The sequence below is a fragment of the Pyricularia pennisetigena genome, chromosome 2, assembly GCF_004337985.1.
Source record: "Pyricularia pennisetigena strain Br36 chromosome 2, whole genome shotgun sequence".
NCBI lineage: Eukaryota > Fungi > Ascomycota > Sordariomycetes > Magnaporthales > Pyriculariaceae > Pyricularia > Pyricularia pennisetigena.
The window spans coordinates 3282721-3295776 of record NC_043741.1 but is presented as its reverse complement, the minus strand read 5'-3'; the positions used below and the strand labels follow the sequence as shown (position 1 = coordinate 3295776).

At 53.0% G+C, this 13056-nt stretch overlaps 5 protein-coding genes across 5 annotated transcripts in view; 2 read left to right on the top strand and 3 right to left on the bottom strand.

The window, feature by feature from the left end:
• Window positions 1-816, bottom strand: part of PpBr36_00906 (uncharacterized protein) — a gene marked incomplete at both ends in the record, with an annotated part of 2233 nt that extends 1417 nt beyond the window's left edge. Inside the window, 4 exons of the mRNA XM_029888095.1 lie at window positions 96-129; window positions 211-261; window positions 347-438; window positions 567-816. Of these exons, the coding sequence (XP_029752060.1) occupies window positions 96-129; window positions 211-261; window positions 347-438; window positions 567-816 (427 nt within the window). The remainder of the gene's footprint in view (window positions 1-95; window positions 130-210; window positions 262-346; window positions 439-566) is intronic.
• Window positions 817-2899: 2083 nt separating this feature from the next.
• On the bottom strand, window positions 2900-4609 carry PpBr36_00905 (uncharacterized protein; the record flags this gene model as incomplete). The annotated part of the gene is made up of 3 exons (XM_029888094.1): window positions 2900-3118; window positions 3232-4518; window positions 4583-4609. The coding sequence occupies 3 exons, from the start codon at window positions 4607-4609 to the stop codon at window positions 2900-2902; spliced, it is 1533 nt and encodes a 510-aa protein (XP_029752061.1).
• Window positions 4610-5775: 1166 nt separating this feature from the next.
• Window positions 5776-7588, top strand: PpBr36_00904 (uncharacterized protein; the record flags this gene model as incomplete). Its single annotated transcript, XM_029888093.1, has 5 exons — window positions 5776-5886; window positions 5939-6159; window positions 6236-6363; window positions 6439-6527; window positions 6584-7588. 5 exons carry the CDS (start codon window positions 5776-5778, stop codon window positions 7586-7588), a joined length of 1554 nt encoding a protein of 517 aa, XP_029752062.1.
• A 1830-nt stretch (window positions 7589-9418) lies between these two features.
• On the top strand, window positions 9419-10186 carry PpBr36_00903 (uncharacterized protein; the record flags this gene model as incomplete). Its single annotated transcript, XM_029888092.1, has 1 exon — window positions 9419-10186. The coding sequence occupies one exon, from the start codon at window positions 9419-9421 to the stop codon at window positions 10184-10186; it is 768 nt and encodes a 255-aa protein (XP_029752063.1).
• Window positions 10187-10515: 329 nt separating this feature from the next.
• Window positions 10516-11847, bottom strand: PpBr36_00902 (uncharacterized protein; the record flags this gene model as incomplete). The annotated part of the gene is made up of 1 exon (XM_029888091.1): window positions 10516-11847. One exon carries the CDS (start codon window positions 11845-11847, stop codon window positions 10516-10518), a length of 1332 nt encoding a protein of 443 aa, XP_029752064.1.
• Window positions 11848-13056: the final 1209 nt, after the last annotated feature.

Sequence of the window (13056 nt, the reverse complement as noted above, 5' to 3'; positions counted from 1 at the left end):
TTTGTTTAGTTTTCCAACTCTGCCTCATGAGCGAAGATAAAAGGTCCCTATAGGGCATGCTGGCCATCTTGGATTCTGTTTTGGGTTGGACGTACCGAGCGCTGGAGTGAGGTGGCTCTTGACCAGGTGCTATATTGTCAAATGCGTTAATACAGGTGATTACAAAAGGCTATATCTACAGCTGGAAAAGAAATTCCAAGGACAACTTACCGGTCCAGTAGGTTCGACACCATCTATTCCGGTGTATTTGCCGGCCATGACCTAGATACACGGGGTCTCAGGGTCAGCGATGCCAACTCCTGTCTAGAACGGCAACTCATGAGCAACAATGGCGATGGGTACAAACCTCGTTCACGGCACCGCCAAAGCTGATGGTGTCATCGGGAAGCTTCTTGAGCTCCTCAAGGAATTCGGCGGGGATCGACACAATCTTGTCCGCTGTTTAAATCGTAGTATTAACAAAAGTCAACAACCCATTTTCTTTTTACTCTGTACCCCAGCAATGAATGACAACAGCAGGCAACAAATAAAAAAAAGAATCAAGAAAAAAAAAGGTTCCTACTCACATCTCGGCGACGAAACCTTGTGCACCTTGTTCATGCGAAAGCCCTCCAGGTAGAAAGGCTTTGCGTCCTTGAGGAACTGCTGCTTTCGCGCCTCCTCTCCGCCAAACTCGGTGCCGACAAAGGGCACGTTGGCCAAGGGGTCCTTGAAGAAGAGGTACTGGACGACGAGCGTCACGCCCAGTATGATGGCCGCCGACGCGATGAGCGGCAGCCTGTCGGCCACGATATCGGCGAGTTGTGCCGTCGACATCTTGGCAGCGAGTAGGGGGAGGGTGACGTCTGATTTTTTTTTCTTCTGATCTTTTGAAATGCTTTTTTTTTTCTTTGTCCAGTACCAGACCTGGGGTTTCCAGACGACTGGGTTTACGATGAACACGCTTCTGCGGGACAGTTGTTACCCGTTTCGGCCACAGGGGTCGAAAAAAAAAAGATTCGAGAAAGAAGGCTGCGGGTATCTCATCTATTATACTTTCGGACGGAAGAGAGAGAGAATAGCAGAAAAAAAAAGAAAAAAAGAAAAAAGAAGGCATTACTGTCAGCTTTTTGCCCCGCACTTCGGACTGTTTCCGAATGGGATAGACTAGACCTAATAGATCTGTCGATAGTAGGACTGTAGAAAAATCCCCTGTTTTTTTTTTCCTCCTCTTTTTCTTCTTGTCAACCTCTACGTGCGAGTGGGCTTGACAGTCGGGAATATGACCAATCCGACACCCCGAGCTGCTGACGGTATCGTTTGAGCCGTCATCGCATGGGGGGACGCCTCAGAAATCCACTAGGTGCTACAAAGTAGTCCGTCCCCTGCTGCACAGGGTGTTTTGTCGACGTGAGAAACCCGGGAGTGCGCAGCTTCAAACCAATCGCGGGCCCAGGAGGAACATCCCATATGACTGACTGTGTCGATGGATAATGAAACAGCTCCCATGGTCGTCGTCATGGTATTGTGGATCGTGTCCTGTACTGCACTGTACCCATACTACTGGGACTGTTGAATATGTAAAGTATACATACTGTATGTACGTACCTGCGTAGTGGTCAGTACAAGTACAGACGTAGTAATCTGCTGCGCTACATTGGATGGCATTAATCCACATATGCATCATACCTGCTTGCAGCTGAACGTCTGCGTTCCTTAGCCCTTCGTCATAAATGTGGCGATCTCGGCTTCTCCTATGTCCCCGAGATGGCGCTACTGCTGATACAGGTCTAGCCAGCGATCCTTTGAATGTAGGTTTTAGTACTTTTTGCCGTACAGCAAATTCGCTGACGACGGTAGCGACCCCTCTCCCTGTTTTTTTTTTTCTTCTAGTTCCTTTTGGCAGGGATTTAGATTGGTCCTAAATGACAGCCAAGGTCCTCCCGAGTCCCTACTGCTCCTTGTTATGTGACATTTCGCGGGATCCGAAAACCGTTCTAGGCTGCATGCATAGCCGCCACGCGGCCATGAATTTTTTTTCTTTTTTCTTTTTCTTTTTTTTCCTTCTTTTTTATTTAAAGTTTCAAGATATTCCCAACTTATTCCTCAGCAACCTCCACCCGCAAATCTGACATAAAACAAAACGACAACCAGGAAAAAACAAAAAAAGTCTTCCTAGAGTGTTGTTGTTGCACTGGTCCCCTCGGGTGTAACTGGGCGACAAGTTCCGAAGTAGGCGAGGGTAAGACGGCCCGCAGAATCAAGGTTGCTTTCCAAGCGAGCTTAACAAGACGTGGGTAGCAGCAGCCAAAAAAGGCAAAGTGCAGTTGAAGATCGGCGGTTGTGGATGCATCCAGGAGAAATTTATTCACAAAATACAAAAATTTACGCAGTAAACTCGGCAATTGGATCTCTTACCCCTCATGGTAAATCGGGTTCGCGCTTGCTTTTGATTGGGTGCGACAGGAACGAGGACCAGGGAGGGTGCAACGTCGTTATGCAAGTACGGAGTAATCTAATAGTAGATCATTGATAATTGATAATAAATACTCCGCGCAAGTAACAAGTAATTACCACGCAGTGCTAGACGGCAAACAAAACGAAGAAAAAAATATGGGGAGCTTCGGGGTCGGGCAATCCGAGAAACAAACCCGGAGCTATCTTGTGTCGTATTCGAATTCGAATTCTTAATTCTTAATTCTTATCCTTAATCTTATTCTCTTTTGCTCCTCAAAACACAAACCAGATCCAAATATGCGCCAAGAACGGTATTTTTATGCCTGCCAAGCAGAGTAACCATGGGTGACACCCGGTTAATGTCGCACCAAAAAAAAAAAAAAAAAAAAAAAAAAAAAAAAAAAAACGGTCAACTCGGCCGGCTCCGCATATTTCTTTTTTCCAGTCAAGCGCATTCTTCAACCTAAACCTGTGTTTCGTCACGTCCCTCGACCCCTGCTTCCTGCTTCCGCTCTGCTTGTTCAAGCCTCTCTGCTAGGTCGTTCGAGTACGCCTTGCTCGCGTCCATGGTCGGGATGAATAATGGCGCTTCCGTGAAGAGGTAGCGCATCTCCTCGAGAGGCCGGCGTGCCGTCTCTGGGAGCACGGCCCAGAAGTAGATGGCGTTGGTCGCGTTGCAAACCTGGCAAGCCCGCAGTCAGTTATTATTATTATTGTTTTTTTTTTTTTCTTTTTTTTTTTTTTTTTTCTGTTGATTGAACACCAAAGTGAAGAAAAGGTATCGTCGGAGCTCACAATAAACAAAATATACCACCGCCAGCCTATACCTGTCTCGTCATCCAAAGCAACAGACGAACACTGTCCAATCATGGCGTTGAACGCTAGGCTGACGGCCGTGGCGATGCTGACGCCCTTGGCACGTGTCTTCATGTCAAAGATCTCGGCGGGAATGATCCACGACAGCGGGCCGCACGTGGCGCTAAAGGAAAAGTTGTAGAACCACGTCATGACGATAAAGGCCCAGCTGGCCGACATGTTGCCGCCAGACTCCCCCGGCGGGAACGAGGCCAGCAGGGCGGTGGTGATTATGAAGGATATGCAGTTGAAGACGTTTCCGAGGATGAGGGGCCAGCGCCGGCCAAGACGGTCGACAAGCGCCATGCAGAGCGCCTGCGCCACCAGGGCCCAGACCCCAGAGATGCCTTGGTACTTGAGGGTGTCGCTGCCCGAGATGCCCATCTTTGCGAATATGGCGACGCTGTAGTACTGGATGCTCGATACGCCCGTCATCTGCACCGACGCCTGGATGGAGGTCGCGAGCCAGAGCCGACGCAGGCACGACTTGTCGCGGAACAGCTCCATGTACGACTTGGCCTCAGCCTCGTGCTCCGTGTCGATCGACGACTTGATCTGGGAGTATTCCGCCTGCACCCAGGGGTCGTTGACGTCTCCGTGCGCGTGCAGCTTGGCCAGCGTCTCCAGCCCCTTGTCGGCCTTGCCGTGGTCGATGAGCCACCGAGGAGATTCCGGGAACAGCATTATCAGCAGGGCGAGGATGCCGGCCGGCACGACCTGAAGCCCCAGCGAGATGCGCCACTGGTTCTCGTCCTCGTCCGAAACCCCGACCGTCATGCCGTACGAGAACCAGCCGGCGAAGAGCGCGCCCACCCCCAGCATGAACTGCTGCAGCGCCGTGACGGTGCCTCGGATGCTGGGGTGGGTCAGCTCGGCCTGGTACACGGGTATGATCATGATCATGGCGCCGATGCCTATGCCCCCGATGCCGCGGCCGGCCATCATGTAAGCCGTGTTCTGCGCCAGCGCCTGCAGGAGACCGCCCGCGATGAAGACGGTGGCGCCGATCATGATGCACAACTTGCGGCCAAGACGGTCCGCCGTTGGCGCTGCGGCCAGGGCGCCGAAGAACGCTCCGCCCGTGAAGATGGATACGATGCCGCCGATCTCGGCCGGGTTGTCGCCAACGCGCTTGACGAAGGACGGCGCCGAGATGACTTGGGCTATGATACCCAAGTCGTAGCCATAGGTGGCCGACCCAAGCGACGCAAAGACGCCGATCAGCCACTGGTAAGACAAGTTAGTAGATGCTTTCTGCGAAACTAGCAAGGCTATCAAAGGCGCGACAGACCTGATAGACTTTGGGAGGGAGCGTCATGGTGCTGAAGTGCACGGCGAGTTCGACACGATAATCACAGAATGGAGGTAGTTTATAATGATACTGTACTGGTGTTCACGCGTGGCAGATGGAGCAAGAACTCTTTTTCTCTTTTTTTCTTTTATGAGGGCATAGAAGAATGGCGTGACACGAGGCAGGGCCAGCCTTCGGAGCCGACTCCTTTGGCCGCAAAAGGTTCCTGTTCGTGGAAGATGGTGAGGAGACATGGTGTATTTATCACGAGACGTGGTCTCCCGGTCACCAAAAAAAAAAAAAAAAAAAAAAAAAAAAAAAAAAAATCCTTGATGCAGCAGCGTTCCATGATTGAAGATGTACATAGCAGTCCGGGGAGAATGAGATGTGCAGCAGATGCGGGGATGTCGGTAGGGGAGTTGCCGAGTTGGGAAGCAGGACATGGAGTCGGAGGCAGGTTGAAGCAAGTAGAGCATCTCAGCTAGGCACTTTAGGGCAGTAAGGTAGCAATGGTAGCGCAAGGTAAGCAGCCCGGCAAGGCACATTACAGCAAGCTTCATTCAGAGCGGGGTATAGTTGGGGAAGTCTGGGGTTGCGCAAAAATCTCCAAAGTTTGTCTTGATTGATGGTCGAGGTCAAGTCATCATGTTCATGTGGCTACTTGTTTTTCGTATGGCGAAGAGAAACAAACAATAATAAAAAAAAAAACTGTCTTTTTTTGTATTCTCTTGTTCAAATTACTTCTGGCATTTACAAGGAATTTGGTTGTCAATTCTCAGAAAAAGGCTCCAGTCGATTTTAATCCAGCATCAGTTCGCAAATCATCAACGACCCCAAACAGAACCATGGAGATCATCACCGACAAACAACTTTTTATCCGTCTCGGTCTTCAAGCGCTCCAATTAGCAGCAAGACATGGCCATAAGCACCCCCGCGTTGTGCCGGGAATCGGGTTAAATCAATCCTGACAGGGCCTTACCCCGCCAGTACCTCCAATGCCCATGGGCCGCTTGTGGCCTGATGTTGTTACGAAATTTCAAGATGGGAGGTAGGTGTCGTTAGGGCGTCATTTGAAACCTCGTGGACATTTGAAACCTTTTGGAGTTGAGAGGCCTTTCACACTTTTGACTGTTCAGAGAGCGTGATAGCCAGACTCACAATCAAGTGGGTAAAGATACACCGACACACCCAACATGGCCACCTTTACTCGCCAATCGGACGATGCTGAGCCGGCAATCTTTGTGAATCCGGCTCACAAAATTGCCAAAATTGAGGACAACACTTACGGCGGTTTTACAGAGCAAGTCATCGCACCCATATGTTCCAGTTTGCCACACTCGACCGTGTACATATCAGCTTCATTCACTAACAAACCCTCCCAGACACATGGGACGCTGCATCTATGGCGGCATATACGACCCCGGAAACCCCCTATCCGATCAGCATGGCTTTCGTACGGATGTCATAGAGGCATTCAAGGAGCTCAATTGCCCGGTGGTTCGGTATCCTGGAGGCAACTTTGTCGCCACCTACCACTGGCAAGAGGGTATCGGACCCAAGGAGAAGCGCCCAAAGAAGTAATTGGGATCATTATGGCCCAGGTATAGGCGCAGAAATACCGTGACGTTTTGCTGACCCTGGGGTCTCCTGCAGGCTCGAACTGGCCTGGAAAGGTATCGAACCAAACGAGTTTGGGACAGACGAGTTCATGAAATGGTGCGAAATTGTCGGAACGGAGCCTTATATTGCGCTAAACTTTGGCACTGGAACACTTGATGAAGGTGCGTACATGGAGACCTGGGTTTAACCTCTCTCACAACACACAGAAAGCCTGGATACAGCTAACATTCTTGAAGCTATGGGATGGCTCGAGTATTGCAACTCAAGTGCCGACAGCCATTATGCCAACCTTCGCAGGCAAAACGGGAGGGACAAGCCATATAATGTCGGTAGCTCCAAGATCACTCTCAGAATGTTGCCTTCTAACTTGTCATTTCACAGGTCAAATATTGGGCCTTGGGGAATGAGTGCTATGGCGACTGGCAGGTCGCGCAGATGAACAAGGAGGACTACGCAAAAAAGGCATGGCAGTGGGCAAAAGCACTGAAGCTCATCGACCCTACGATTCAGCTCATCCTCTGCGGCGAGAATGGCTATTCGAGCTGGGACTACTACGTCACCCACGAGTGCATCTCCCCTTCGTTCTCAGTCCTCAAGGGCAGCGCGACCCTCATCGACATGCACAGCATTCACATCTACACCGCCTCGGCGGAGCACCTCAAGAACGCCACGGCACCCAGGTCTGCGGAGCGTGCCATCGAGATCACCTCGTCCCTCATAGACCTCGCACGAATCGAGAACAAGGTGCCGCCAAGCATACCCAAGCAAAAGATATGCTTCGACGAGTGGAACGTCTGGGACCCGGAGCGAGCCCTGGGCCACGAGGGCGCCGAGGAAAAGTACACGCTGTCCGACGCGCTCGCCGTGGCCGTCTGGCTCAACGTCTTTGTCCGCCAGGCCAAGCACATTGGGATGGCCAACATTGCGCAGTCGGTCAACGTCATATCCCCGCTCATGACGAGCAAGAAGGGCATCTACAAGCAGACGACCTGGTGGCCCCTCTTGCTGTTCAGCAGGTACATGCGCGGGCACACCGTCGCCGTCCATGTGCAGAGCGGCGAGTACGACGGTCCGACCAAGCCCGTGTGGATCAGGGGCACGATCGAGACGCCGTGGCTCGACGTCAGCGCCTCCATCAACGACGAGGGAGTCGTCTCCCTGGTCGTGGTCAATATCCACGAGGAAAAAAGCTTCTCTACTCGGCTAGATGGTGTGAAACAGGCCGACGGCGGGGACGTTGAGGTCTACACCGTCACTGGGCCGAACGTGAACAGTCGCAACACCGAGGAAAAGCAAGAGGTCGGCATCACTGAGAGCAAGTGGAATGGAAAAGGTCCATATGAGTTTCCCAAGGCGTCCATGACTATGCTCCGTTGGAAGCCGTAGCTGCTGGGAGGTTCAGGTTGCTACGAAGGATGACGGATATGCAAGCCTGTAAGTGCAGCTTGTCACGCAAGTGGCCTCGCTGTCTATATGTCTAGGCTGGTCCGATCATAGCTGTCTGTCCAGCTTTACAGATTCTTGGCCATCTCTGGCTTAGGCTTGATGCTCTGTTGCATAATCTAAACCCGGGATAACATAGACGAAGAATCGTATTTGTGACTATTCTCGATGTTGCCATGGCCGAGATGACGGCACCGGCCAGCGCGACAAGCGGCGGCAGCGTCGCCATGTAGTTGCGGTCGAGCACGTCGGACAGCCCTGCCGGCAATAGGTGAGAGGACACTGGACAAGGAGAGGGCGCTGCTCGGTTTAGAAAAAAAGAAATATGGATGGACTTGGTTTTGGAGGGTCTGTTTTTGAACCCAGTGGGAGGGATTTCGAACCTGGATGATCCATCCTGTAATAAACGTGTTTCCGAGATCTTCAACTATGAATGCGATGACGGTGCGTGCAGACACGACGGCAAAGACCTAGTCGGCAATTCTGAATGGTGTGTAGTTCTTGAAATTAGTCAAAAGTCGTGCATGATGAAGTTGGGGAGACGAAAAGTGAAATGCCTACGCAAAGCAAGATATCAAAACCACCAGCTGCGTTCGTGTGGAACAAGGCAAATCAGCTTCCGTCTTGAAAAATCAAGTAGTAGCCTTGAATCTCTGTAGCGAGCAGCTGTGATCCTTGGGGCATCCGTCTTTCATCTTTCATGCAATGACATCTTCAAGGCAACTACCCAATGACCTCCATCCAAGTTTCACATGAACTGCGCCATCGTTAGCTTCTTCAGCCGGCACCTGCATCTCCTTGGTGGGCTGTGGCTGTACTGTTTTCCTATCCCTGGCCTTTTTTTCGGTGAGTATTATCGGCGCTTTCTTTCTCCTGTAAAGCAGACGACATGTCGATGGCGATATGACGATGTTCCAAGGCTCTGTGGTAGGGCGTGGACAAGCGATAGAAGATGTGTGCTAGGATGTGGTGTTTGGGACAAAAACAACACCTGCCATCTCCATTAAAACAGATTCCTACCCAATCAGCGAATGAACCACTACAATTGCAAAGTGGAAATAAGCAAGCCATGGCAGTTGTGATGGCCAAGAGTTTTATTCCCGATGCGGATCCTCCGAACCAGATTACCGACATGGCGATACCCTCCTTCATTTTATACTTGATGATGGCGGCGTGCGGTTGGGGTTGCCTTTACACAATTGTCTATGTCAATGTTATGCTGAGGTCTGCCCGGATTGTCGGAACAAGGTTATACTCCATTCATTCCGCTGCGCTGCCTTACATGTCCCTGCAAGTTTTCAGCCGCTCGCTGTAGAGGTTGGGTGTTTCGCCAGAAAAAAAAAAAAAGTACAGTGACAAAAACACCAAAACGGAGATTTTGTTTAACGCCGACAGAACAGCTCCAAATGGAGCATTGGTTTTACCACCTAGCCAATGAATGCCTCAGCCCTTTCCGGGCAAAGTTCCCAAAACAGGATCGTCTTGGCCCCGATGGTCAACCAATCTTGTGCTCACGCCGTCACACGTCATGTAAGCTGCCAAGAGACTTGTCTCTGTTGTCCGTGACCAAGCTAGCATGGGAAAGGACTTGTTATCGTACGCATCATGAAAATTTCCTGTCAGCTGGAGAGTAAAAAGTTGTCTTTTTTTTTTTTTATATATATTTCCAGCAAAGTATACAAACACAAAAACAAATCAAAACAAGACAAGACAAGACACAAACAAACAAACAAACAAACAAACAAAAAACCCAATGAACAGACACAAAGCACAATGACGCCCCCGAAACCCATCCACCCCAAACTCGCCAGAAAGCGCAACAAGCAGCTCCTCACCAAGCTCGTCTCGGCCGGCCTCTTCGCCTTCAGTGTGCTGACGCGCGGCCCGACGCTGCTGCGCCTGCTGCTCCGGTCGCGGCTCGAGCCGGCCGGCGCGGCCGAGGCGCACGCGCCCGACGTCTACAGCCTGGGCGTGATGCTGCTGCTGATGGACTGGATCGGGCACGCCGGCCACGTCGGGACCACGTTCCGGCACCCGCCGAGCGGCGCCGGCGACGACGGAAAGTGGAGCCGCGAGGAGGAAGTCGGCAGCAGCAGCAGCATCCTGCTCACCACCAACGCCGTCGCCTGGCTGAGCCTGTCGGTCCTGCTCGCCGCCATGGCACCCTACGCGCACCGCGACGCCCTCTTTTGGCTCGCCGTCGTCTTTCAGATCGCCGCCGGCTTCGTCATGCCCGCCAGCGTCGCCATCTGGCGGAGCCGTAGCCGGTTGACGCGGTTTGCGCGGCGGGGTCGGGCGTCCGGCGTGCCGAGACGGGCGCGGAGGGTATCGAGGCCGCGGCGCATGGAGGGTGCCGCTGGGGATGCTGGGGATGGAGGGGTTGTGGCTGGCGAGGTTGCGGCTGACGAGGTCGCGCTTGGAAAGGTTGCTTCGGGAGGTGCTGCTCACCGGGACGCTGCTGCTGGAAATGTTGCTGCTAGGGAAATTGCTGCTCCAGAGCCTGCCCTTGTTCGGTTCGCGGCGCCTAGAGATGTGGCGTGACGTTGGTGTAGGCTGTCCAAGTATGCATTTGACCGTAATTGCGCCTTTACATGGCTCACTACGTCGACATCATCCGCAGGCCCTCAATACGATTACAGATACGAATTCATTGATTTATGACCAGAGAAAATATAGACGAGAAAAAGAAACATGCAGAGTGATCAGCAAATATGTGCATTGAAAAATTAATAAACTAAACATTAGGACAAAGGAGATGGTGATCGTTGCAAAGACAGGCGAGGGACCCCAACATATGTACACTACTTCGGTCCCTCCGCTCAGAAAACCACATAAAAGGTATCCATCATGAGCTCATTCTCTTGCAAGCTTTACTGTGGCGCGTAAACAAAAGCCAGCCTGTCCACCTCGTCGCCCTCCCTGCCCGCGAAGCCGACAATCTGCCAGCCGGCCGGCGCCGTAAAGTTCTTGCAGTCTTCCGTGGTCTTGCCCGACTCGACGGTCCTGCCGGTGCTGGTGGTGGCCTTGATGTAAAAGTTGCGCGTGCGGCCGTTGCGCTGGCCGCGGCACAGCGTAGCACCGGTCCAAAACTCGTTGGCTGCGAGGGCGAGGTCGCTGGCGGTGCCGCCTGAGCCGCCGTGCGCCGTGCTGGAGCCGTCGGCCAGCGTGACCGAGACCCAGTCGAGGCGGTTGGCGCCGCGGAGCTGGATGGCCGAGACCTTGGGCACGCGACCCTTGGCGGCCAAGGTGGGGACGTCGCTGAAGAAGGTGCCGTGGGGCCCGCCAAACTCGTCCGACGTGCGCAGGGAAGAGCCGACCGACCAGTCGAAGTTGACCGCGATGGGGTTGTGGTCCGAGAGCAAGTCGCCATTGTCCTGCAGGAACTTGTTGCTGGCGTAGCTCCACTCCTTGGCCTTGAGGGTCAAGGTAGGGCTGGAGCGGTAGAAGACCTTGTCGACGGTTTCGCACGAGTTGGTGGTGCTGGGGTTGCTGCAGAGCGACTCGACCGTGGGCTCGACGCCGCCGCGGATCAGCTCGACCCAGGGGTCCGTCATGCCGTTCTGCAGACGGAAGACGGTGATGCCATCGGGGATACGAGTGTAGCGGCTGTTGGTGTCGCCAAAGACGAGCACGGCGTTGCCCTCGCTGCGGGCCTTGATGGCGTCCGACACCTGGCGCAGGTTGGCGTTGCGGGCCTTCATGTCGTCATCCAGGCTCCCCGCGTCGGCGTGGAGGTTGTAGCAGTCGACATAGACGCCCTCGGCGACGCGAAGCCTCATGAAGGTGAAGCCCTTGGGGGTGAGGCAGTCGGCGCCTGACGCGTTGCTGCAGACGTCCCACTTGACACGATCAAAGTCGATCCAGTCGTAGTTGGACACGCTGTTCAAGCCCGAGCCGAAGGGGACGCCGCCCGAGGTGGCGGTGCGGAACGGGTGCTTGTTGGTTTCGTAGATGTATGCGTGGAAGTTGAAGTCCTCCTGGAGGTGGGCCAAGTCGTAACCGTACTGGGACAGCTTGTCGCCAATGTTGCGGCTGTTGGTTGCCTTGTCGCCAGGGACGTCGTTGCCGTTGATGATGGTCGGCAGACCGGCAACATTCATGGTGAGAATGTTGAGGGAGCCGCTGGTGGCCTGGGCAACTGCGCCGCCGACCGCCGCCAGTGCCACTGTGGGCATGGCCCAGCTGGAGATTCCGAACCTCATTTTTCAGGGGTTTGAGGGTGTTCTCAGGTCTGGTCTGGTCTGGTTGGGTCGAATCAAATCAAGTCAATTAAGCCTTGATGAAGACGTAGCGGGATTGTGCGATGCGATGCAGGCAGGATGCGACAAGGCAAGGCGGCGACAGCGGTTGAGACCAAGAGAAGGGCAAGCATGGCACCGGACAGGAACAACGACCTCCCATCTCTTATATACCTGCAGTATCCGAGCGGCACCTTGGCATCGCCCAGGATACAACACAAACACCATTGTACCATTTGCCGTACCTTGATGTCGTGGGCCCAGCTGGTGGACGCAAGGCCGTATACGACGCACAACCGACATGTGGCCCACGTAATTCAAGGAACGAAATGCTGTTCCTGTTGCTGCCCTGCCGGGCCCCCCCCCCCTCTCTTGAGTGGTATAAGCGAGACGGTAGTCGTCACCACGTGGATCTGTGCTTGAGTGGAAGCCTTGGCTGGGGTATCCTGTGAAATTCATCAATTTAAAGCAGAACTGAGTGTGGTCAAGGCACAAGTTCTCCCCGAGTACAAGGTCCCAAGGGCGAAATCGGCATGCAAATCCGGGTACCTCTTGCCGTCTTGGTCGGCACCAGGGTCTATCGGCGCCCCACAAAGGTAATGTCACACCCACATCTTGGATACTCCACAGCTTGCACGTAACAGGTAACAGTGATTTTATTGATTGGTTCGACTCCTCATCGTGACCATAGCGCTTTCCTACGTCTTGGCAAAAGCGAAAAGAACACTCCTGCCCCATTGGGGGCAAGTCCCCGTTGCGAATGGGGGCCGCAATTTCCTTTTTCGATATTCTTTGCTCGTGCAACCACATTCCTCCGGGGGAGACTGGTCTAGTCCCAAAAGGCGTGCCTTGGTCTGACCATTCCCAATACCAAGAGCGAGCCTATTAGATGAATCAATGGTCAGCACATGCCCGGCTCCCTTGTCTTGAGTGGACTTTGTGAAAACAAAAAAAAAAAAAAAAAAAAAAAACTGGCTCTGTGATTATTAGCATTACAACTGTACCTGACGGCAGTTAAAATGTCTTCATATAGAAAAGTATATAGAAAAGTATGATATAGCCCCTTGACCAAGCACCGTTGCGTTCCTAGCATCGTGTTCCACAACCGTCATTTACTGGCCGGATCATGAGGTCCATGACGGCATTTGCATGAGCAAGGCAGTGTTCCAGGAT